This window comes from Hemitrygon akajei, chromosome 19 (assembly GCF_048418815.1).
Source record: "Hemitrygon akajei chromosome 19, sHemAka1.3, whole genome shotgun sequence".
NCBI lineage: Eukaryota > Metazoa > Chordata > Chondrichthyes > Myliobatiformes > Dasyatidae > Hemitrygon > Hemitrygon akajei.
In genome coordinates this window covers 55,512,562-55,539,277 of record NC_133142.1, presented here as the reverse complement: position 1 = coordinate 55,539,277, position 26,716 = coordinate 55,512,562, and the positions used below count along the sequence as shown (strand labels likewise).

Here is a 26,716-nt window from a genome sequence, read left to right as displayed (position 1 = left end):
CATACTTGGTCCTTGGCCATCTCTAACTAATCCATTCAAGTGTCATCTAAACAGTCCTTAAAGGCTTTCAGTGATGTGGCTCCAACCAGTCTCTCAAGCAATGCATTCTAAGTACATCCCTTCTAAATCTCTTCCATCTTATTCTCTGGTTTTATTTATCTCCAATATAGAGAAAAGTTTCCTACCTTTCCTGCAGTGTGGACTTGGGATTGAATGGATTAAACTATGCCTAATACAGCGCAATTTAATTATACCATCTCTCCTTCATTTCAGCGGCAAACTATTGAACTGATTCCCGTGACCAAAGTGCTCTTCCAATGGAAAAGTCAGGAGCACAGTTACTTTGTGTACGGCACAGAAGACAATGTCTACGCTCCAGACTATCCCGGCAAGTGTCGCTGCAACATTCTCTGATCCCTTCCCTCCAGTGTCTTTCAATGGACAGTCATCTGTCTGACTCAGCTCACTCGGAGCATGGAGATAGGTGAGGATGTTCAGTGGCGTTACTTAGAAGAATGAGAGCTGAACTGCTGTGTTTCAGCATCACGTTTGTTCCCCTCCATTAACACTAGCAGAAGAATTCGTCAGACATCCCACTGACGTGTAAGATTTGGGTACTATGACTGCATCCTTTCCCTGCAAAATAACTGCTGCCTTTTGTCACAGCTAGACTATTCTAAGAGGCTTCATAAAAATGTGTATTTAGATTTTCAAATGCTCTCTGGAACATACAGTTTCACTTTCCATATTTAAAATATATTGGAAAAAGTACAGCGCTGCCAAATCTGATTGCTGCAACTATACAAATCAACAAAGCCACTAGACTTCATCACTCGCCATTAAAGTGTTCCTATTGGCCTAGAGAGGCAAGGAATTAATCAGGGTTTCACTCATTTATTCATAAACCAATACCTCACTGCTTCCCTGCCCCTCTACCCCACCCTCACATCTCAGTGTATTGACACCTGAATACAGCTCTGGCTGTGATTTTCTTTTTTAAATGTATGTTTAATCTGAGCATTGGTGGTAAGGCTGCTAATTATCCCACAGTGCACTTGTGGAGATGATGCCAAGCATTGGCAAACAGCTAACTGATAAGGCTGGTCTTCCTTTGCTGTTAACCATGCACAGTTGGATTGTACAGCAGAAAATTGGATGGAGAGTCAATATTTAGCTACTGGTACCCTTCAGAAGCCTGACAATCTCCTAGCAGGACTCGGAGTGATGGCCAGTAACACTTAAGGAAGATGACTCAATGCATAATCTGCTGGAGCAACTCAACAGATCGAGCAGCATCCATGGGAGGAGAGGAATTGTCAGTGTTTTGGGTCAAACCCCTGCATCAGGGTCCAAAATGTTGATGATTCTTTTCCTTCCACAGATGCTGCTTGACCGCCCCCTGAGTTTTTCTAACAGATGACCCCACCCCATTGTAAGAAGGCTTTCTCAACCATTACCGTAGGCAAACCAGCCGACACCCACCTGAAGGATAATGCAAAAAAAATTTGTTAGTTCCTGTGCCTGACTCCATGTTGCTATCAAAACTGCGCCTCCATATTAAAAACCTCAGAAAGGCATCAAATGATATATGGTAGTCAAGGCCTGACATGTGACTGACTCCCATCAGCAGCTAGGTTTCCAGGGAAACCATTAACCAAGGTTCGTGAGCTGAAATGTATTGTGATACCAACCAGAATCCAGGTGTGGATGTGTTGGGGAGCCCAGCTATTAACAGGAGAATGCTGCCAGGATTACTACTGTTCGCTAACTCAGATCTTATTCTGAACCAGCATGGTGAGAAAGAGAAACGATGATTCACATATTATTCAAAGTATCTTTAACGTACACAAACATATAAACAATGTATATATGTATTTGTATAGGGTAAAAATATGTAGATATTATACACACTATATGTCAGAATAAAACTATAAATGTGTTATATCTGTATTAAAGTAAAATATCTATCCATTTAAAAACTCAAAGCAATAATATGGAGAAATGTAAATACTTACTATAATAAAATGTGCATTTTTTGTATAAAATGGTATCCCTGTCCACGGCTATAGTAAATGGCAGGAAGTTGTTGTCACTCTCCAAAATGCTCATCCACCGAGAGACCTGACACCTGGCATCAGCTACAGTATGGTCTCTCCTCTAATCGGCCTGTCTACATCCTGTGTCAGGAATTCTTCCTAGACACACCTAATAAATTCCACTCCATCTAAACTTTTCACATTAAGGAGGCACCAGGCAACACCAGAGGAGTTGAAGTCACCCATGGCTTCCCAAAACCTCGCTCTTGATCTGTTCCTCTGCCTGTCGCTCTTGGAAAGACGCTATTGACGTTTATGGAAAACTAAATACAGTAAAGGTAGAAAACAGGATTTTGAAATAGGGTCTAGATTATATCCCATATGGTTAATCCCCATCTTCTAATTACTTTCACCCTAGCCAACATCTGAACTGAACTCCTCCTATTCCTTAATATATTAAAGATAGATCTCCATGCACTTCTTCATTTTGAATCTTCTCACCTTTAAAAGAAGATGTTTTCAGTGGTGCAGGTGCAGAGCTGCTGCTACACAGGAACAGTAGCCTGGTTTTAATCCTGACCTCCAGTGCTGTCCATGCAGAGTTTCCACGCTCTCCCAATGTATGGGTTTCTCCCATTGCGTGTTATCTGGCTGCTAGAAATCTCCCCTAGTTTGGGGTAAGTGGTAGACTCTGGAGAGGGACTTGATGGCAATGTAGGGAGAATAAAAGATGGGAATAATATAGCATTAGTGTAAATGAGTGGTTGGCACAGATTTGGGCGGGGGGAACGGACAAAAGGCTTGTTTCTGTGCTATATGTGGAATGTTTGACATCATGCTTTCCAACCAAAGGTGCTGGCAAGCCACCAATAGAATTATAGTTCATCAATTTTATACATAAAAATTCAATTTCCAATACAATTCTATTTTCCAATATGAAAATAAAAAGAAAATGAGTTTCAGGATTGTACATGGTAACATATATGTACTTTGATAATAAATTTACTTTGAACTTTGAATTTTGATTCTAAAAATTTTAAATATTTTTGTGTATAGGAATATAAATCAGCTTAGCATTTAGCGTTAGGCTATTACAGCGCCAGTGACCTGGGTTCAATTCCTGCCGCTGTCTGTAAGGAGTTTGTACATACTCTCCGTGACTACATGGGTTTCCTCCGGGTGCTTTGATTCATTCCACAAAGGCGTATGGTTAGAGTTAGTGAGTTGTGAGCATGCTAAGTTGGCACCAGGAGCATGGCGACATTTGCAGGCTGCCCCTAGCACAATCCTCAGATTGCGTTGGTCGTTACCACAGATAACACATTCCACTGTATCTTTCCATGTATATGTGACAAACATAGCTAGTCTTTAATTGATGTAATATCATTTAATGGAGATTAAATAGAATTGAGATGCATGACAAACTCAAACCAAAAGCCATGGCTGAACCAGGAGATTCATAGTCTGCTGAGAGCTAGATCTGTGGCATTCAAGAGGAGTGATCCAGGTACGACCTATGGAAGGCTATTTTAAGAGCGAGAAAACAATTTCAATTGAAGTTAGAGATGGAATCTGATGCAAGTCACCTTTGGCAGGGTTTGCAGGCCATTACTTCCTACAAAGTGAAACCTAACATCACAAATGGCTGTGTTGAATTCAATGCTTTTTATACATGCTTTGATAGAGAGAATAAAACTACACCTGTATGAATCCCTGCAGTGTCTCTATCTCGGAGGCCAATGTCAGAAAATCTTTCAAAAGGGTAAACCCTCACAAGGTGTCAGGCTCTGATGGTCTACTTGGTAGGGCACTGAAAACTTGTGCCAGTCAACTGGCAGGAGTGTTCAAAGGCATATTCAATCTCACACAATATTCAATCAGTGGTTCCTACCTGCTTCAGAAGGGTGACAATCATGCCAGTGCCCAAGAAGAGCAGGGTGAGCTGCCTCAACAACAATTGCCCAGTTGCTCTCATGTTTGTGATGAAGTGCTTTGAGAGGTTGGTCATGGCCAGAATGAACTCTTGCCCAAGCAAGGACCTGGACCTGCTGCAATTCGCCTATCGCCACAATAGGTATACAGCGGATGCAATTATATTGGCTCTCCACTCAGCCTTAGACCACCTGGACAATAGCAACACCTACATCAGGCCGCTGTTTCTTGAGTACAGCGTTCAACACCATCATAATAATATACTAGTCAACAAGCTCCAAAATCTGGGCCTCGTTTCCTTCCTCTACAAGTGGATCCTTGACTTCCTCATTGAGAGACCACAGTCAGTTCTGATTGAACGTCTCCGGAATGACAATCAACACTGGTGCACTTGAAGAATATGTACTAAGCCCACTGCTCTACTCTCTCTACATCCATAACTGTGTAGCTAGGCACAGCTCAAACGGCATCTAAATTTGCCAATGACAGAATTTCAGATGGTGATTAGGAGGTGTACCGGAGTGAGAAAGATCAGCTTTCTGCTGAACAGTTTCTAACTAGCGTTAGTCGTGTGCATCGTGTGCACTTGCATGGCCATTAGTCACTACACCATGCTTAGAGTGATCAGATTTAAAGTAGCATCAGTTGTGTGTGTTTCTGTTTAAAAAGCAGTGAATTTTGTCACTGATAGTTGCCGAGAAATAAACAGGAACTGTTTTGCTCACTGTGGTTTTAAGTAGTCAGGCTTGGAGATGCCAGAAACAGCCAGAAGTGAAAATAAAATGATTTCACTGGGAATTACAATAATCTTGAATGTTAAAATGAAAATGAAGATTTGGGGGATGAAGTCATCTAAAGCATTGGGTAAAGGCAGTCCATTATCTGCACTGGGTGTCCACACTGATAGTGTTCATTTACAGTCAATAAAAAGAACATGGCAGATGAATTCCTCTGTCAATAACTATTAGGAACTAATACATAGTTTTAGAGTATGGTGGAGGTATTGGTAATGTTCTAATTTGTTCTGTATTTCATTTAAATTCATGAACTGCTACTCAGTTAAGTAATTAACCAATGTCCTTAAATAGAAAACCCTACAAAAAGTGGTGGATACTACTCAATCCATCAGGGGTAAAGCCCTCCTGGAGGGTTGTTGCAGGAAAGCAGCATCCAGCATCAAGGATCCACCCCACCCAGATTGTGCTGCCATCAAGAAGAAGGTACACACACCACCAGGTTCAGGAACAATTATTACTCCACAACCAAAAAGTTCTTGAACCAGAGGGTCATCTTCACTCACCCAATCACTGAACTGTTCCCACAACTTATGGACTCTTCATCTCATGTTCTTGATATTTTTTTCTTTTGTATTCACAGTTTGTTGTCTTTTTCCCTGTTGGGTGCAATCTGTCATTGATGGTTATTACATTTACTGAGTATGCCAGCTAGAAACTGCATCTCAGGGTTGTATATGCAACATATATGTACTTTGATAATCAATTTATTTTGAACTTTTAACTATTTCCATGAAACTTTGGCTGATTGGGGCAGCCACTTAATTGAGCCAACATGTACTGGTCCTGATGTGTCCCAGTTAACTGGAATCATATATTTCTTATTGCAATTTACAGCTTTTTATAATATGCATTGCACTGTACTGCTGCCACAAAACAACAAATTTCAAAACATATGCCTGTGATAGTAAACCTGATTCTAATGATCACATTGTTTTTAAGGTTATACTTTTCCTTGAATTTCTATTTCATATGTGTATACAATCCTAAACCAGTGGAATGAAGATATAACTATCAGTACCAGCTCCAAACTTCCCGAAGATCAGAATCAGGTTTATCACTACAGTATGCCATGACATGTGTTGTTTGTGGTAGCAGTACAGTGCAATACAGAAAACATACTATAATTACAACAAGAATATTTTTTTCTAAATCACAAACGAGAAGATCTGTAGATGCTGGAAATCCAAGCAAACCACACAAATCGACATTCTGGGCTGAGAACCTTCATCAGGACCCTTGACTATACCGTTCCATAGATGCTGCCTGGCCTGATTAGCTCCTCCAGCATTTTGTGTGTATTATTTTTAAAAGATAGTACATTTACCATCAGTAAGTAGTAAAAGTCTCAGTGAGAATACTTCCAGTTCAATAACTGCCCTAAAATATCATATTTAACTATTTATTTACTGCTGCCTGGTTATAAACGGGGTGACTTTACAAAATTAATATAATTTCTCTCCCAAATTTTAATTCCATTAACTTCAGTTCAGACATGAAAAATGGAGCCAACTTGCTTTTATGTTTCGCAATATTTTTCATTTCTAGCCCAACCATCCTGTGCCGCCCAATTCCATCGATGTGATCAATTACATCTTTGGAATGGTGGAGGAAACCTGAGCACCTGGAGGGAGATCACATGGTCACAGGGAGAACATACAAACTCTTTACAGACAGCAGTGTGAATTGAATCTGGGTTCCTGACCTGCAATAGCATTACACTAACTTATGCTACTATGCCACAAAGAGAAGATCTACTCACTGTTTTCCATATCTCTGTTTATCACCTATTTTAAAGTGAAGTTCAAGATTTTGTTTAAGCATACACCCTGTTACCAATAAATGGGCTCTTTCTGAACACGTGCAAAACCGGGCTGACTGACCTTTCAGCTTCTGGTTGCAACTGAGTCGAGGCTGGGGTCACACAATGCTACTTATCACATAAGATATAAGCTGTATGAAATTTGGGTGGCTTTAAAATGGATAATGATTGCCTTAAGTTTCCAAACTCAATGAAGCAAATGGAGCTGTTAAATGCTTAGTACCTTCAGAGAAGTTACAAGTGGAGGTGGAGGCTGAGGGGAGAGCAGATAGAATTATGTGGGAGTACAGGAGGCATGGGTAAAGTAGACAGCCGGTATCTTTTCCCAAGTGCTGAAATATCCAATACTCGAGGGCATACAGTTAAGGTGAGAGTGGGAAAGTTCAATGGAGATGTGCAGAGCAAATATTTTTACACAGAAATTGCTGAATGCATGGTAGTGGAGGCAGATCAGACAGGCTTTTAAGAGGATCTAAAATGGGCACAGGAATATGCAGAGAATGTCATGTTAATCTCATGTAGATCAAATGGGATTAAATGTCATTAATAGGTTCAACACAATATCATAGATTGAAGGACCTGTTCCTGTGCTATACTATTTTATGTTCTATGTTCTAGAACAATGTAAGGAAGGGGACTCAAAATGCTCAGGCCATAACAGTCACAGTATTATATGGTATCTGGGTACCAGTTGGAGTGAGGCAGTAAACAGCATATTTTGTATGGAAGCCAGTTCCAATCTTAAGTGCAATGTACACAAAACAGGCAGGCCAGGTTAAGTAATTTAAAATGAAAGTCCTCCCCATGAACTTACTTCTCGGTAAAGTCCCATTGTTTGTCCTTTCTTTGTGTACAGCTAGTCTCAAATTGCACCGCCCAAGTCTGGAGCCTGGAGTCCTGGCATTCAGGTGCCACTTACAGGCCTCAGGGTCCATGAGTGGTTTGGTGGTGCCCAGATAAATGACTGTGTGTGATGTGAGTTAATACTATTCATTTTGAAAATAAAGACCCATTTATTTATAGTTCATTAATGGTTTATTCCAGCATCATTCAACACATTGTCACCCAACACACAATGCTGGCATCAGGCCCAGTTACGGAGTGAGTCTGGACAGCAGATGCTTCCTGCTGTTGTACCTCCACAGCTCTCTAACGAACACTTCAGCAACCAAACCTCTTCTACTGCACCATTCTAATCGTGCTTCCATTGCAATGGCTGCCCAACGTTGCACTGACACCTAGAAATCAGACTGACTACCCACATGTTTCTGTGTGCTGACCAATGCACCACTACCCTGGCAGGGCATTCCATGTACAGGGCATTACACTGTCTGTGTAAAGAACTTTCCACCTCCCCTGTAAGTAGCTATTTCCACCATGGCAAAAAGTCTCTGGATATCCACTCGATCTCTCTCTCCCTCATATTATCTTGTACACTTCTATCAAGTCAGCTCTCATCCTCCTTTGCTCCGAAGAGAAAAGCCCTAGCTCACTCAACCCATCTTCATAAGACATGCCCTCTCGTCCAGGCAGCTTCCTGGTAAATCTCCTCTACACCCTCTCTAAAGCTTTCACATCCTTCCTATAATGAGGCGACCAGAAATGAACTCAATATCCCAACATGGAGGAAATTTGTGTAACTACTAGTTCCCCAAATTTTGTGATTTGCCTTCCGCATCCTCTGTACATCTGAAACACTAAAACACCGAGACGCCCAATTACCCTCAATGTTTAACATCATGCAGTGGTCTGGACCAAACAAAGTAATATTTTACAACACTAGAGCATGTTTCTTCTTGGGTGAAGTGGTTCCTAGCATTGTGAATCCACTTCAGCTGTAGCCCATTTAAATATTCCACTCTCAGATGGGTCCCCACACATCAATCAAGACACAGGTCCCATTTTTCATTGCAACCCTTGCCTTCAATCCCATACCCACCTTCTCCCATTCAAACCCCCTCATCACAATCATGCAATTTTCAGAATCAGAACCCGCATGTGATGTGAAATTTGTTAACTTAACAGCAGCAGTTCAATGCAATACAGAATCTAGCAGAGAGAAAAATAATAATAAATAAAATAAAAATATTAATAATAATAGATAAACAAGTAAATCAATTACATGTAGAATAGATTTGAAAACATGCAAAAACAGAAATACGATATGTTTTAAAAAGTGAGATAGTGTCCAAGGGTTCAATGTCCATTTAGGAATTGGATGGCAGAGGGGAAGCTGTTCCTGAATCACTGAGTGTGTGCCTTCAGGCTTCTGTATCTCCTACCTGATGGTAACAGTGAGAAAAGGGCATGCCCTGGGTGCTGGAGGTCCTTAATAATGGACGCTGCCTTCCTGAGATACCACTCCCTGAAGATGTCCTGGTACTTTGTAGGCTAGTACCCAAGATAGAGCTGACTAGATTTACAACCTTCTGCAGCTTCTTTCGGTCCTGTGCAGTAGCCCCCCAAATACCAGACAGTGATGCAGCCTGTCAGAATGCTCTCCATGGTACATCTGTAGAAGTTTTTTGAGTGTATTTGTTGACATGCCAAATCTCTTCAAACTCCTAATAAAGTATAGCCACTGTCTTGCCTTCTTTATAACTACATCGATATGTTGGGACCAGGTTAGATCCTCAGAGATCTTGACACCCAGGAACTTGAAGCTGCTCACTCTCTCCACTTCTGATCCCTCTATGAGGATTGGTATGTGTTCCTTCGTCTTACCCTTCCTGAAGTCCACAATCAGCTCTTACATCTTACTGACATTGAGTGCCAGGTTGTTGCTGCAGCACCACTCCACTAGTTGGCATATCTCACTCCTGTACGCTCTCTCGTCTCCACCTGAGTTTCTACCAACAATGGTTGTATCGTCAACAAATTTATAGATGGTATTTGAGTTATGCCTAGCCACACAGTCATGTGTATATAGAGAGTAGATCAATGGGCTAAGCACACACTTCTGAGGTGTGCCAGTCTTGATCATCAGCGAGGAGATGTTATCACCAATCTGCACAGATTGTGGTCTTCAGGTTAGGAAGTCAGGATCCAATTGCAGAGGGAGGTACAGAGGCCTGCAACTTCTCAATCAGGATTGTGGGAATGATGGTATTAAATGCTGAGCTATAGTAGATGAACAGCATCCTGACATAGCTGTTTGTGTTGTCCAGGTGGTCTAAAGCCATGTGAAGAGCCATTGAGATTGCATCTGCTGTTGACTTATTGTGGCGATAGGCAAACTGCAATGGGTCCGGGTCCAGGTCCTTGCTGAGGCAGGAGTTCAGTCTAGTCACGACCAACCTCTCCAAGCATTTCATCACTGTAGATGTGAGTGCTACTGGGCAATAGTCACTAAGGCAGCTCACATTATTCTTCTTAGGCACTGGTATAATTTTTGCCTATTTGAAGCAAATATGAACTTCCACCTGTAGCAGTGAGAGGTTGAAAATATCCCTGAATACTCCTGCTAGTTGGTTGGCACAGGTTTTCAGAGCCTTACCAGGTACTCCATCGGGACCTTCTGCCTTGTAAGGGTTCACTCTCTTTAAAGACAGCCTAACATCAGCCTCTGAGACAGAGATCACAGGGTCATCAGGTGCAGCAGGGATCTTCACAGCTGTAGTTATATTCTCCCTTTCAAAGCGGGCTTAGAAGGTGTTGAGTTGATCTGGTAGTGAAGCATCGCCACCATACATGCTAATGGGTTTCGCTTTGTAGGAAGTAATGTCTTGCCGACCCTGTCAGAGTTGCTGTGCATCTGATGTCACCTCCAACCTCATTCGAAATTGTCTCTTCGCCCTTCAAATAGCCCTTCGCAAATCATACCTGGTTTTCTGGCCCAGGCCTGGGTCGCCAGACTTGAATGCCATAGATCTAGCCTTCAGCTTCATCCACAGCTTTTGGTTTGGGAATGTACAGTAAGTCTTTGTAGGCACACACTCATCCACACAGGTTTTAATGAAGTTGGTAACTGCAGCATGCTCATCCAGGTTCGAAGATGATCCCTGAATACAGTGCAGTCTACCAATGCAAAGCAGTCCTGTAGGCGCTCCTGTGCTTTCCTTGTCCAAACCTTCTTGGTCCTCACTACTGGTGCTGCAGTCTTCAGTCTCTGCCTGTACTCAGGAAGTAGAAGTACAGCTAGGTGATCAGACTTCCCAAAGTGAGGGCGTGGAATAGCACGGTAGGCATTCTTGATGGCGGTGTAATAGTGGGCCAGTGTGTTGTTTCCTCTGGCATTGCAAGTGATCTGCTGATGGTGGTTGCTTAGTGAGTTTTTCAGACTGGCCTGGTTAAAATCTTCCAAAACGATGGTGAAGGTGTTAGAGTGCGTTGTTTTGTGCATGCTGATCCCATTTCTCAATTCATCTAAAGCCTGCTTGACATTGGCCTGAGGTGGAATGTAAATTGCTACCAAAATGACCCCAGAGAACTCCCGTAGTAGGTAAAAAGGACAACGCTTTAACGCTAGATATTCCAGGTCTGGTGAGCAGAATTGGGACAACATTGATATATTTGTGCACCAAGAAGAGTTGATCCTGAGGCATACTCCTCCACATCTGCTTTTGAGAGACTCTATAGATCTAATCTGACGGTGTATAGTAAACCCGTCAATCTGGATCACTGCATCTGGTATGGAAGGGGCTATGCAGGATTCCGTGAAACAAAAGACACACACGGTCCTAATGTCCCTCCGATTCAGCACCCTGGCTCTGAGATAATCGATTTTATTCACCAGAGACTGCATGTTTGCCGGTAAGATAGTTGGTATAGGGAGCTTAAAACCCCATTTCCTTAAATGCATGTAATCCCGATCTACTCCCGCGCTTCCTCCGAGGTGTCCTCCGTGGATGCTTCCGACTGCAATCAGTGTTGTTTCCATCGGTCTTCTGCACTCTTTCCAGTTTAACTCCATCTTTCCAAATGTGATCTCACCAAAGGCTTACACAACCGACACACGACGTCCCAACTACTATACTCAGTGCTCTGACTAATGAAGGGCAGCACACTAGGCACCTTCTTCATCACCCTATCTACATGTGAGAAAAGAACAACTCATTTGTAACTCTAAATCCCTTTGTTCCAGTACACTTATAGTGCAAGTGCTACACCGGTTAGACTTCCAAAGTGCATCACCTCACATTTATCTGTACTTATCACACTTGCCTTGCCACTTTTTGGCCAACTTTCCTAACTGATCTAAATTTAATATGTTGAGATACAACATGGAATAGGCCCTTCCAGCCCTTTGAGCTGCAATGCCCAACAATCCCCCAATTTAATCCTGGCCTAATCACAGGATAATTTACAATGACTAATAAACCTATCAAACAGTACGTTTTTGGACTGTGGGAGGAAACCACGCATTCACGGGGAGAACATACAAACTCCTTACAGACAACGGTGGGAAATGAACAGGGGTCACATGTACTGTAAAGTGTTGTGCCACCCCAATAATCCCCCTCTAATCCATGGTCACCTTCTTTACTATCAAGAACAGCTCCTAATTTTGTGTCATCTGCAAATTTATAATCCTTGCCATTCACATTGAAATCATTTATACAAATAACGAATAACAAGGATCCCAGCACTTACCACTACAGCACACCACTGGTCACGGGCCTCCACTCCAAGAAACAACCTCCAACTACCACCCTCTGCTTCCTACCTTCAAGCCATTTTTGAATCCAGTTAACCAGCTTTGCCTAGCCTTTCAGAAAGACCTGCCATGCACTTTTACTGAGGTAGTCACAGCCAGAGCACAGGCTTCAGATGGGTGAGCACCAGGAGAGAGAATAAGCAGCTAGTGCAGGGGTCCCCAGCTGCCATTCCCCTCAGCGACAAGTTATCCCTTTGGATACTGCTGGGGCTGGGGGTGACCTATCAGGGCACAACAGGAACAGCCAAGCCTGTGGCACTGTGGCCGGCTCTGAAACTCAGCAGGGAAGGGTAGAGAGATAGTGACAGGAGACTTGATAGAGAGATGGACAGGAGATTCTGTGGCCAGAAGAGATGCTGGGATGGTCTGTTGCCTCCCAGGTGCCGTGGTCAAAGATGTCTCAGAGTGACTGAAGAGGCTAAAGAGGGAAGGTGACCAGCCAGAGGTCGTGGTGTACATTGGCAGCAATGACAAAGGCAGAAAGGAGGAGGAGGTCCTATGCAGTGAGTATAGGGAGTTAGGGAAGAGGCTGAAGAGCAGGACCTCCAAGGTTGTAATCTCTGGATTACTCCCCGTGACATGCTAGATAGGGCAGGACTAGGATGATAGTACAGATGATAAATGACTGAGGAACTGGTGCTGAGTTCCAGATTTTTGAATTATTGGGACTTCTTCTGTATGACCTGTAAAAAAAATGACACCTGAACCTGAGGGAAACCAATATCCTTGCAAGCAGGTTTGCTAGAGCTGTTGGAGAGGGTTTAAAATAATTTGGTAGGGGGGTGGGAATTGCAGCACTGGGGCTGAAGATGGGGCAGTTGGTATACAAATTGATGCAGTGTTTAGTGAGATTATGAGGAAGGACAGGCAGATGATAGGGTAAAAGTGCAGTGAATGAGATGAGTTGAAATGGAACAAGTTGGCAAAATCGAAAAGGGTGATGAATAAAGGACTGGAGGTGTTATATTTGAATGCATGCAGTATGTGGAATAAGATAGATAATCTTGTAGTGCAGTTAGATATTGGCAGGTATGACGTTGTAGGCCATCATTGAGTTGTGGCTGAAAAAAGATCACAGTTGGAAACTTAACATCCAAGGATACACATTATATTGAAAGGACAGGCAGGTAGGCAGAGGAGGTGAGGTGGCTCTGTTGTTAAAAAATGAAATCAAATCCTTAGAAAGAGGTGACATAGAATCGGAAGATATAGAAACCTTCTGGATAGAGTTAAAAAACTGCAAGGGTAAAAAGACCTTGATGGGAGCACTGTACAGGACTCCAAACAGTAGCCAAGATATGGGATGTAAATTACAACAGGAGGAAGCAAAGCCATGTAAAAAATAGTCATGTTACAATACTCACGGGGAATTTCTATATGCAAGAAGACTGGGAAAATCAGGTTGGTGCTGGATCCCAAGAGAGGGAATTTGTAGAATGCCTACAAGATGGCTTTTTAGAGCAGCTAGTGGTTGAGCCCACTAGAGGAAAGACAATTCTGGATTGAGTGTTATGCAATGAACCAGATTTGATTAGGGAGCTTAAGGTAAAGGAACCCTTAGGAGGGTGTGATCATAACATGATAGAATTCACTCTGCAGTTTGAGAAGGAGAAGATAAAAGTTAGATGTATTAGAATTACAGTGGAGTAAAGGGAATTGCAGAGTCATGAGAAAGAAGCTGGCCAAAGTTGATTGGAAGGGAACTCTAGCAGAGCAGCAATGGCTGGAGTTTCTGGGGCAATTCAGAAGGCACAGAATAGATACATCCCAAAGAAGAAGTAGTATTTTAAAGAGTTGATGAGGCAACCATGGCTGATATGGGAACTCAAAGACAGCATAAAGGGAAAAAGAGAAAGCATATAATATAGTAAAAAAAATAATAGGAAATTAGAGGATTTGGAAGCTTTCAAAAGCCAACAGAAAACAACTATAAAAACCTTAAAGAGAGAAAAGATGAAATATGAAGGTAAGCCAACCAATAATTTAAAAAAGGATACCAAAAGATTTTTTTGCAGATATTTAAAGAGTAAAAGAGAGGAGAGAGTGGATATCGGACTGCTGGAAAATGATGCTGGAGAGGTAGTAATAGGGGACAAAGAAATGGTGGACAAATTTAAGTACTGTGGAAGACACCACCAATATACCAGAAATTTGAGTGTAGGGAAGTGAGTGTAATTGTTCTTACTAAGGAGAAGGTGCTTGGGAAGCTGAAAGGTCTGAAGGTAAATAAGTCACCTGGACCAGATGGACTACTCCATAGGGTTCCAAAAGTAGCTGAAGAACTTCTGGAGGCATTGGTAATGATCTTTCAAGAATCACCAGATTCTGGAAAGGTTCTAGAGGACTGGAAAATTTAAAATGTCACTCCACCCTTTAAGAAGGGAGGGAGGCAGAAGGAAGGAAATTAAAGGTCATTTAGCCTGATTTCAGTGGTTGGGAAAATGCTAGAGTCCATTGTTAAAGATGTGATTTTGGGGTACTTGGAGGCATATGATTAAGGGAAAATCTTGCCTGAAAATTCTGCTGGAATTCTTTGAAGAACCAACAGGTGGATAGACAAAGGAGAGTCAGTGGATGCTATTTACTTGACAAGGCGCCGCACATGAAGCTGCGTAACAGGATATGAGCGCATGATATTACAGGAAAGATACTAGCATGGATAGAAGATTGGCTGATTGGCAGGAGGCAAAGAGTGGGAATAAAGGGGGCAGTTTCTAGTTGGCTGGTGGCATTCCACTGTTGGGGTGTGTGTTGAAACCACTTCTTTTCACAGTACATGTCAATGATTTGGATAATGGTATTGATTGCTTTGTGACCAAATTTGCTGACAATACAAAGATAGGTGGAGGGGCAGGTAGTGTTGCAGAAACAGGGTGTCTGCAAAAGGACTTAGACAGATTGGGAGAATAGGCAAAGTGGCAGACAGAGTATAATATAGGGAAATGTATGGTCATGTACATTGATAGAAGAAATAAAGATGTAAATTATTTTCTAAATAAGAAGAAAATTCAGAAATCAGAGGTGCAAAGGGTCTTGGGATTCCTTGTGCAGGATTCCTTAAATGTTAACTTGCAGATTGATTCAGTGGCAAGGAAGACAAATGCAATGTTAGCATTCATTTTAAAAGGACTAAAATATAAGAGCAAGGATGTAATGCCAAAGCTTTATAAGACATTGGTCAGAACATAATTGGAGTATTGTGAGCAGTTTTGGGGGCCTTATCTAAGAAAAGATGTGTTAGAATTGGAGAGTTTCCAGAAGAAGTTCATGAGAATTATTCTGGGAATGAAAGGGTTAACACGTGAGGTGTGTTTGATGGCTCTAGGCCTGTACTTCCCGGTGTGTAGAGGAATGTGGGGGGGTGGGAGGAATCTCATTGATACTTATCAAATATTGAAAGGCCTAGATAGAGTGGATGTGGAGAGGATATTTCCAATAGAGGAGGAGTCTGAGAGTCAGATTTTTGTTCCCTTTACCCGAAGGAAGGACTGGAGTGCACAGCCTCAGAATAAAAGGACATCCAATTAGACATGAGGTGGAATTTCTTCTGCCAGAGACTGTTGAATTTGTGGAATTCATTGTCAAGGATAGCTGTGGAGGCCAAGTCATTGAATATTTTGAACGCTGAGGTTGACAGATTCTTTGTTAGTCGTGGTGTTAAAGGTTACGGGGAGAAAGCAGGAGAATGGGGTTGAGAGGGATAATAAATCAGCCTTGATGGGATGGCTGAGCAGACTCGATGGGCCAAATGGCCCAATTCTGCTCTTAGGTCATATGGTCTTATGCAGGACCTTGTCAAAAACTTGCTAAAGTTGAAATAGACAACATTCACTATCCTACCCTCGTCTACCTTTTTGGTTACTTCTTTAAAAATCTTCAAATGGTTTGTCAAAGCAAGACTTCTCATATACAAAGCTCTCTGGCTGCTCCTAATCAGACTCTGTCTTTACGAATGCTGGTAGATCCTGTCTCTCAGAATGCCCTCCATTAACTTCCCCAATACTGATGTCAGGCTGACTGCCTGCAGTTCCCTGGCTTGTCCTTGCTACCTTTCTTAAACAAAAGAACAACATGATCCACAGCAGTCTTCAGGAACTTAATTAGTGATCAACAATGAAGCAAATATATTGGCAAGGGCTTCTACAATTTCCTTTCTAGCCTGCTACAAAGTCCGAGGATGCACTCTGTCATGCCCTGAGTACTTATCCACCGTATCCACTGGACTATGAGGCATCTGTGCTGGATGTTTTCTAATGGTGAACACAAATTGCTGCCTCGCATAAGTAGCCAACAGAATCAAAGACCTACCTCACATGGTTATTCTCTCTTCTCCCCTCTACCATCAGGCAGGAGATACAAAAGCCTGAGAACACATGTTCTACGCTGCTATCAAATTCTTGAATGAACCTTTAATATGTTATTTAAGGAAGAGATAGTTAGGTTCTTCATTAGCCAGGGCATCAAAGGGTATGGGGTAAAAGCAGGGGACTGGGGATGACTGGAAGAATTGGATCAGCCCATGATTGAAAGGCAGAGCAGACTCGATGGGCCAAATGGCCTACTTCTGCTCCTATATCTTATGGTCTTATAAAAAATCAGCTCATTATCTGCCAGTGGCCGTTACATTTTATTTGTCTATCTGCACATTTCTCTTTAACTATAACACTAAATTCTGCATTCTTCCTTTCCTTTTACTACCTCAGTGTATTTCTATGTGGAGCGATCTGTCTGGGTGGCTGCACACAAAAACTTTTCACTGCCTCTTGGCACACGTGACAATAATAAACTCATACTGATACCAATACGAAGTTGTGTCATCTCGAAGAATGATACAGGTGATTGATCAGATGATCAACTCTTGCTCCTATGTCTCATTTCCCTATATTCTTTTAACACTAATCATAAGGCATAGGAACAGAATTAGACCATTCAGCACATCGAGTCTGCTCTGCCATTCTATCATGGCTGATTATTATCCCTCTCAACCCCTTTCTCCTGCCTTCTCCCCATAACCTTTGAAGCCCTTACTAATCCTGAACCTATCAGCTTTCACTTTAAATATACCCAATGTGGCACAGATTCGCCACCCTCTGGCTAACATCAGTAACTCCTCCAGCTTCCAAAACAAGATGCGTGGTCTAAGAGTAATTCAACATAACCGGATACATTGAAGCTTCACAAAAGACAAAGAACACTCCCCATGGATTCAGCCAAGTGTCACATTATTGAAAAATATCCTGTAATTTCCTTCCCTGGGAAAAAAATTGCTGTTGCTGGATCAAATTGGAGCCAGATCTCACTATCTTTGACACAGCCAAGGATATTTCAGGTCAGTGAGCAGATAGTCAGCTACAGCACAGGCTCAGCTCTGCACCAGGGCACAACATGCTCAGCCAAGTAGGAAGAGAATCAAAGGGTGCAGAAAAGATTCACAAGCCTGTTACCAGGATGGGAAGGCTAGAGTTACAGGGAGAGACTGGGTAGGCTGGGACTTTCCTTCCCCCCCCCCCCCCCCCCGAGGGAAGGAGTCTGAGGAATGACCTTATAGAGGTTTGTAAAATCATGTGGGGCATCAGTAAGATGGACAGTCACAGTCATTTTCCCAAGGAAGGAGAGCCTAAGATTAGAGTGCAGATGTTTAAGGTGGGGTAGGGGGGGTACATTTAAAGGGGACCTGAGGGGTAGCTTTCACAACAGAGGGTGGTGAAGTATAAGCAATAAACTGGAAGAGGTAGAAATGGGTACAATTACAGTATTTAAAATATTTGGACAGTACATGGATAGGAAAGGTTTAGAGGGACAGAAGGTAGAACATTACAGCATGGTACAGACTCTCTGACCCACAGTATTGTGCTGAATGTTTATCTGCTCTAAAATCAACCTAGCCCTTTCCTCCTACATAACCTTCCATTTTTCTATCATCCATGTGCCTAAGAGCTTCTTAAATGCCCCTGATGTATCTACCTCTCCACCATCCCTGGCAGGATTTCCACACACCCACCACTTTCTGTGTAAAGAACTTACATTCCTCCAATCACCTTAAATTTTTGCCCCTTGTATTAGATATTTCCCGGGTAGCAGAGTGGAGACATGTCTCTACCAAAGGAGGTGTAAGGCGTTCCTTCCCTCCGCTAGCCTGCAGGTCACCCACGGGCAAGGGGTAGAACCTTTTTAGCCCCCTGATCAGGGTCACGTGAAGCCATAGGAGCAGGTGGTGGATGGTTATATGAGCAGCTGGTGCACATCACAAGTCCTGGTTAAGTGACCACTGAAGCCAGGCAGACAGCCTCTAAAGAGTATTGACAATGGCTGGGGTTACCCAACTTGTAAAGACACTGCCCAGAAAAAGGCAATGGCAAACCACTTCAATGGAAAAATTTGCCAAGAACAATCATGGGCATGGAAAGACCATGATCGCCTACATCATATGACAAGGCACATAATGAATGAGTGATTAGCCATTTTTGCCCTGGAAAAAGTCTCTGATGACTCACTTGATCTATGGCTGTTATCATGTGCACCTCCAGCAAGTCACTTCTCATCCTCCTTCGCTCTGAAGAGAAAAGTCCTAGCTCGCTCAAATGAATATTAGGAAAATTCTGCAAAAATTGCAAAATCATAATAGGCCAAATGCATAAAAATGGGATTAGCTACCGTGTTACCATCTGCAAACTTCTAGATGGAGCTGGAGCAGAACATGGCCTTGCAGTCATGGGAGTTTAAGGAATAGAGTCAGGCTGAGGACTCAGCCTTGTAGGGCACAGTGGTGAGAATAATCATAGCTAAGGTGTTGCAACCTATCTTTACCGATTGCAGTCTGTTTGTCGGGAAGTCAAGGATTCAGTTCTAGATTTAGGACTTTAGAGATGAGTTTGCTTGGAATTATAGTAATGAAGGTGGAGCTGTAGTCAGTCCACAATAATCTAAAATACATGGCTTTACTGTCCAAGTGCTCCAGGGATGAGCTTAGGACAAAGGAAAAGGTGTCTGCTGACCTGCTTCAGCAGTGGACTAAGGTTGTCTTAGAGGCTAGAGTTAATGCTAGACCAGCCTCCTGAAGCACTTCATGATGGTAGATATCAGAGCCACTGGGCTGTAGTTATTCAGTCAAGTTACTTGGTTTTTCTTCAGTACCAGGGTGAAAGTAACCTTCTCCAAGCAGATGGGAATCTCAGACGGAATCATGGAGAGGTTAAAAATGATTTCAAATCCCCCTGACAGCTATGCAGGATGTAAAGGCCAGAGTCAGCATCCGGGCCAACTGCTTTCTGGGGGTTCACCTTCAGGGAGACTTAACTTCACAACAGTAATTGTGGGTTCAAGTGCAGGATGGCATAGGTTTGCAGTCAGAGGAATAAGCTACTTACTTATTTATAGATACAGTATGGTAACGGGCCCTTCTGGGCCAGCAAGCTGCTCCACCCTTGGGGTCATTGTCTTGCTGGAAAACAAATCCTCACCCAAGCCACAGTTCTCTTGCAGGCTGCATCAGATGTTCCTCCAGGATTTCCCTGTATTTTACTGCATTCATCTTTCCCTCTACCTTCACAAGCCTACCAGGGCCTGGTGCAGTGAAGCATCCCCACAGCATGATGCAGCCACCACCAGGATTCATGGTAGGGGTGGTGTGTTTTTAATGATATGTGGTGTTTGACTTACGTCAAACATAGTATTTAGTCTGATGGCCAAAAAGCTCAATTTTGACTTCTTCAGTTCATAGAACCTTCTTCCAGCTGACTTGAGTCTTCCACATGCCTTCTGGCAAACTAGCTGAGATTTCATGTGAATTGTTTTCAACAGTGGTTCTCTCATTGCCACTCTCCCATAAAGCTGTGACTGGTGAAGCATCCGGGCAACAGTTGTTGTATGCCCAGTCTCTCCCATCTCAGCCACAGAAGTTTTTTCTATGTTTTTTTTTTAAAAAGTTGCCATAGGTCTCTCAGTGGCCACCCTCACTTCTTTCACAGTCACTCAGCTTTTGAGGTTAGTCTGCTCTTGGCAGATGTACAACTGTGCCATATTCTTTCCATTTCTTGATGATTGACTTAACTGTACTCCAATGGATATTCAGTGACTTGGAAAATTACTTGTATCCATCTCCTGACATGCTTTTCAATATCCTTTTTGCAGAGTTGCTTGGAGTGTTCTTTTGTCTTCATGGTGTAGTTTTTGCCAGGATACTGACTCACCAGCAGTTGGACTTTCAAGATACAGGTGTATTTTTACTACAATCAGTTGACTGCACACAGTTATTTTACATGCAATCAATTTTTTTGTTTTTTATATTTGACATTACTTTAGATCACTTTGTAGAGATCTGTTTTCACTTTGACACAAAAGAGTCTTTTTCTGATGATCAATGTCAAAAAAGCCAAATTAAATCCACTGTGATTCAATGTAGTAAAACAGTAAACATGAAAACCTCCGGGGGGGGGGGGGGGGTGAACTTGCCAGTTGTCAGAAACGAGCCACGCTCCCGAATAATGGCTTCAAGACAAATTCAAGGAAACAAAGTTTATTAACAGTTCTGCAGAGCTGGGTGCCTTCAGAGAAGGGAACCCTGAACCTTACAGGGCAGCAGGTTTTATCCTTCTTCCTTACCCCTCCCCTCCCTGACTCGGGAGGTACACAGTGTTTTCCCATTCCATATTTGGAGTTGTTTTTTTACACGTTTCTGTAAAACAATAGTCCATATCTCAGGACTTCAATGATTCCACAAACAGTTAATTTTGTCAAGGCTTCTGCATTCATAATTAGATCAAACTTGTTTACAGACTTTAACCCAGACATAATTAAATCACATTTGTCCCTAAACATAATTAAATCACAGTTGTCCCTAGACATAATTAAATCACATTTGTCCTTTGACTTTAACCCGGACCTGTCAGAAACGCACATCTTAATTTTGAATCTTACAATACCACCCTTTTTCTTTTTAAGATGTGCGTTTCAGCTAGCATTCTCTCACTCCCAGGGGGCCCACCACCCATTTTCTTTAATAGCATAAGTTTTAGCTCGTTTGTCCCATGATGGGGTATCGCTACTGCCTGGAGCTGGAATATACTGCGCCTGATCAGTGTTCGTATACAAGGAATCAAACAGCTTAATTCCCAGCTTCCGGTCACCCTCCTGATGCAGGAGGAAGAACTCCGGTCTTTCCTGGGACAGCTGAGACTTCTCATGGTTCCCCCCCCTGTCCCGTGTATCCTTTATTATAGACTTGGTAATAAGGTTTACTATTCTCCCAACATGTTTCTCTCTTGCTTAGATCATAGCATCGATCATTCACATGCGAGTGGGACACAAATGATCCTGGGAACACCCTCTGCCCCACTCGTACCATGGTTCTGCACTTGTCACATTTCCCTTCAATTTCCCCGACATATAGAATCAAATATATTACAGTCAATAATGTTACAGTCCACATATAGTTCATTTTTGCTGCCTTTTTAGCCTCACCACCATCGGTTCTTCACCGGGAACACAGGTCCACTCAGTGCGGCTTTCGGGCTTCACCGGTCCTTTTACCCTGGATGCGTGTGTCCACCCTTTTTCTTTTGTCCGTACAGCCGCCTCTGTTGTTAGCAGGACCTGGAAAGGGCCTTCCCACTGTGGCTGTAACTTCTCCGGCTTCCAGGTCCTTACCAGAACCCAATCTCCAGGCACGATCTGATGTAAAGCAAAGTCGAGCAGCGGAGTCTGGGCCAAGAGACCCTTTTTCTGCAGTTCTGCAAAGGAATGGGACAGTGCCAGTAAATAGTCCCTTACAAAGATATCACCCCTAGCGTGGGGTACCCTTTCACCTTATTCCAATACGGGAGTCCAAACAACATCTCATATGGGGATATTCCTATGTCCTTGCGGGGCGCTGTTCGTATTCTTAAAAGGGCAATAGGGAGACACTTAGTCCATGGTAGTTTGGTTTCTAACATCAACTTGGTCAGTTGTGCCTTTAGGGTGCTGTTCATTCGTTCTACTCTTCCCGAACTCTGGGGATGCCACGGGGTATGGTACTTCCATTCGATATCAAGTGCATCGCAAATTAACTGGTGCGTATCTCCTTCTTGGTACGTGGTAGTGACATTCCCGTTATTCCAGCTATCCTTTCTGGGGTAATGCATCGCTGTCCTTTACTGACCCTGTGTCCCAGATACCTTACTTCCTTTTCTACAAATTATAACTTTTTCTTTGAGACCCGTAGCCCCTGCTTCCCCAGGAAGTTCAGTAGTCTGATGGTGTCTTCCTGCACCCCTTCCTGTGTTGGCCCGGATAGTAATAGATCGTCCACATACTGTAGCAGTTGGCTCTCTGGAGCACATTGGAATTCTGCTAGTACTTGCTCCAAGACCTGCCCAAATAGGTTAGGTGATTCGGTGAACCCCTGTGGCAGGACCGTCCACCGGAGTTGTCTTTTCCGCCCCGTCGTAGGATTTTCCCATTCGAACGCAAACATGTCACGACTGCTCTCTTCTAGCGGGCAACTCCAGAAGGCATCTTTTAGATCTATTACACTGAACCATTCATGGTCAGGGGAGATCTTACTCATCAGTGTGTAAGGGTTGGGCACTACCGGGTATCGGGTTTGGACTACTGCATTTAGGCCCCGCAGGTCTTGTACCATCAGATAAGTCCCATCTGGCTTTCGCACCGGGAGTATTGGGGTATTATACGGTGACATACATTCCTCCAGTAGTCTGTCAGCGATCAGTCCTTCAATCACCGGCTGCAGCCCTTTTCTTCCTTCCATTGAAATAGGGTACTGTTTTCTCCGTACTGGCGAACTGTTAGGTAATAGTGAGATTTGCAAGGAGGGACGTTCAAACCCCCCCCCCCCCCCCCCCCCGGTTCCCTTCCTGGTACCATACCTCCGGGCTTATTTTCCTATCGTCTTCTTCCCTGAGGGCAAACAGCTGTACCATAAGTGGTAGATATTTGGAATGCTCTATCATAGGATGTAGTGGAATCATACACAGTTACTGTATTTTAGTGGCATTTAGCTAGCCAGATAAATAGGCAAGGCATAGAACACTGTCCTCGTGTAAACAGATGGGATTAGCTAGGTGGGTAAACCTGTTTTCACGGATATGATGGCCTGCTTTTGTAAGTCTATGACTTTAAACAATGCTGTGTTTCACAAGTTCCACTCCTAACCCTGAGTATTTGGCTTTTCAATAGACTGTATTTCCTATTCAGTATGAGCACCCAATTGACAGCTAAACTCATATTATATGAGGGGATTTTAAAATAAAAATCACTCTTGGTAAAAGTGATCCCAGTCTGACTGAATACAAATATGTATATTTGACACCACAGAGCTATCCCAAAGCCCTGCCTTCTATTGATTAACCAGTCCTCTAATTATGATAGATAGATAGATAGATAGATAGATAGATAGATAGATAGATAGATAGATAGATAGATACTTTATTCATCCCCATGGGGAAATTCAACTTTTTTTCCAATGTCCCATACACTTGTTGTAGCAAAACTAATTACATACAATACTTAACTCAGTAACAAATATGATATGCATCTAAATCACTATCTCAAAAAGCATTAATAATAGCTTTTAAAAAGTTCTTAAGTCCTGGCGGTAGAATTGTAAAGCCTAATGGCATTGGGGAGTATTGACCTCTTCATCCTGTCTGAGGAGCATTGCATCGATAGTAACCTGTCGCTGAAACTGCTTCTCTGTCTCTGGATGGTGCTATGTAGAGGATGTTCAGAGTTATCCATAATTGACCGTAGCCTACTCAGCGCCCTTCGCTCAGCTACCGATGTTAAACTCTCCAGTACTTTGCCCACGACAGAGCCCGCCTTCCTTACCAGCTTATTAAGACGTGAGGCGTCCCTCTTCTTAATGCTTCCTCCCCAACACGCCACCACAAAGAAGAGGGCGCTCTCCACAACTGACCTATAGAACATCTTCAGCATCTCACTACAGACATTGAATGACGCCAACCTTCTTAGGAAGTACAGTCGACTCTGATAAAAGATATAGATAAAATAAAGGCAGGCAAGTTGTTTCCACCGGTAGGTGAGACTAGAACCAGGGGTCATAGCCTCAAGATTCAGGGGATTGGATTTAGGATGGAGTTGAGGAGAAACTGCTTGTCCCAGAGAATGGTGAATGTGTGGAATTCTCTGTCCAAGAATGCAGTAGAGACTACCTCATTAAATCTACCTATAAAGATAATAGACTTAGTTAGATGTTAGCATTGCAGGGAGGAAGGTTGATGGAGCCGACTCCATTATCTTATTGAATATGGCCTATTCCTGCTCCTATTTTTTAAGTTCTTATGATTTTGAGATATTTAGTACAACCCAGGAATTCTAACAACCCATTTCATTTGGGTGTCTTTTACATTCTAGGTCTATTCCTGCTCCTATTTCTTATGTTGTTATAGAGTCATAGAGCAATACAGCACAGATACAGGCCTTCTGACCTAATGAGTGGACGCCAGCCACATTTTCCACCCAGCTAGTCCCAAAAGGCTGCGTTCACCTCTAGCCCCACCCCTCCATGTACCCGTCCAAGTGCTTCTTAAATGATACTATTGTACTTGTCTTAAACAATGTCAAAAATAAGCTGTAAAATAAATATCTGGAAATCCTCAGTGAGTTAGACAGCATCTGTAAAGAGAAAAGGGAATTATTGTTTCAAGTTTGATGTCTTTTTCAGTAGGCCATCAGTCTGGGGCATGGACCCCTGTCTCCACAGGTCCCACATTTCCAGCAGTTTCTGTTTTTATTGCAAACTTTCAGCATCTACATACACTGCTGTTGCAGCGTTTATGAAATTTAAACAAAGCTGATGAAAAATTACCATCACAGATTGAATCCTGTAAGCAAGAACAATACTAGGCAGAATGCCAGGAAGTTGGCTGCAGTATGTTGAGTACAAAACCAAACAGTTGGATATGCGATGTAACCAGTCAAGATAAGAATGAAGTTCATGCACAAGAGAGAACAAAGCATTGAAACTGATAGTATTTTGCTAACATAATTAAGGGAAATATTACTTGATATGATGACATGTTGTGCTAACATAAATCATATATTAGTTATATTAGACATAGGCAGGGTGCACTGATAGACCAGCATTGTGTTAGGAAGATGTATTTAAAACACTATGAAAAATCAAAAACAAGAGTCCTTCAGGGAGTTTCACCCAGTCTTGCTAAGGCAGAAATACTGTAACTGATGAGCACCTTGCATATGAGTTACCTTTAGTATCAGCTTCATGCTGAATGTATGAGATGTATTAGTGATGTGACAAATAAGTTGTATTAACATAATATCATAGTATTTTCCATTCTAAAATGTGTTAGAGATTAAGGAAAATTAGAGTAGGTATTATCTTGTAGACCATGTAACGTATGACCATTGGGATTTTTGGATTAGAATTCTGCTCTGGTACACGTTGTGCCCTGAATGGGAATGATGGAGATTTGCAAAGATAACTCTGTGTTGTTGAAAAAAGCTAGAGTGAAAACAGGCTTATAAAGATTCAGACCTGGGGTTAGTTATAAAAAGGAGTGTAGAAGAGATTTATTTTATGTGCCATCCAGAAGAGGTGCACAAAAGAGATTAGTTTAGTTAGCCATTTAGTTTGACACAACATTATGGGCTGCAGGGCCTGTTTCTGTTCTGTACTGTTCTATGTTCTAACAACACCTTAGGAACAGCTTCTTCCCCTCCATCATCAGACTTCTGAATGGACAATAATCCCATGAATAATACCTCACTATTTTTACTCTCTTTTTACACTACTTAATTGTTTAATATTTTACATAAATTAATATTATATTTAACATATTTCTTATTGTAACTTGTGATATGTTTTATGCACTGCACTGTACTGCTGCCACAAAACAACAAATTTCATGACATATGTCAGTGATAGTAAACCTGATTGTGATTGTGTTTCTAATACTGATTCTAATACTGTGAATGGCACATGATTAAGCAGAAACTTACTTGTAGTAGCATCACAGGCACATGGTATATGGTGTCTTTTGAAACACTGTTTTCTTGGCATCCTCTGATCCCCATTCAATCCATGAACTGGCACGGGCATGGTTTTGACCTCACACTGCAATAACACCCGTTCATTCAATGTCAAAACTGTTGTGGTTCACAGTTGTTCTGTATCCTTTGCTGCAATGGACAACTTTTCTCCTTCCTTTTAGATGTCAAAGATCATAAAGTTCTTGCATTCAAATATCCTCCTGGATCATCCTCCCCCTTCGCTTTCATCTCTATGCCTAGTCTCACCCATGATCATGTTTTCACTATCCCTCTAATCTTCCCCTCTCTGATCCTAAACAATCAGGCCTCAGTTGGGATATCTGTCCCTATCTTAATGAATTCTGAGCTCTTCTTCCAGCACCTCTGTATCTTCTTCCTTAGCCAGGAACCTCTCACCCATCTTCAATCTACCTGTACTCCTCTTCTGGTCACTTCCCCTCTATCG

General features: G+C 42.4%; 1 protein-coding gene across 1 annotated transcript in view; it reads left to right on the top strand.

Annotated features, from left to right (window-relative positions):
- The window catches only part of LOC140741947 (protein SSUH2 homolog), a 62,319-nt gene extending 59,264 nt beyond the window's left edge, over positions 1–3,055 (top strand). Inside the window, exon 12 of the mRNA XM_073072556.1 lies at positions 274–3,055. Within this exon, the coding sequence (XP_072928657.1) occupies positions 274–414 (141 nt within the window). The 3' untranslated portion in view covers positions 415–3,055. The remainder of the gene's footprint in view (positions 1–273) is intronic.
- Positions 3,056–26,716: the final 23,661 nt, after the last annotated feature.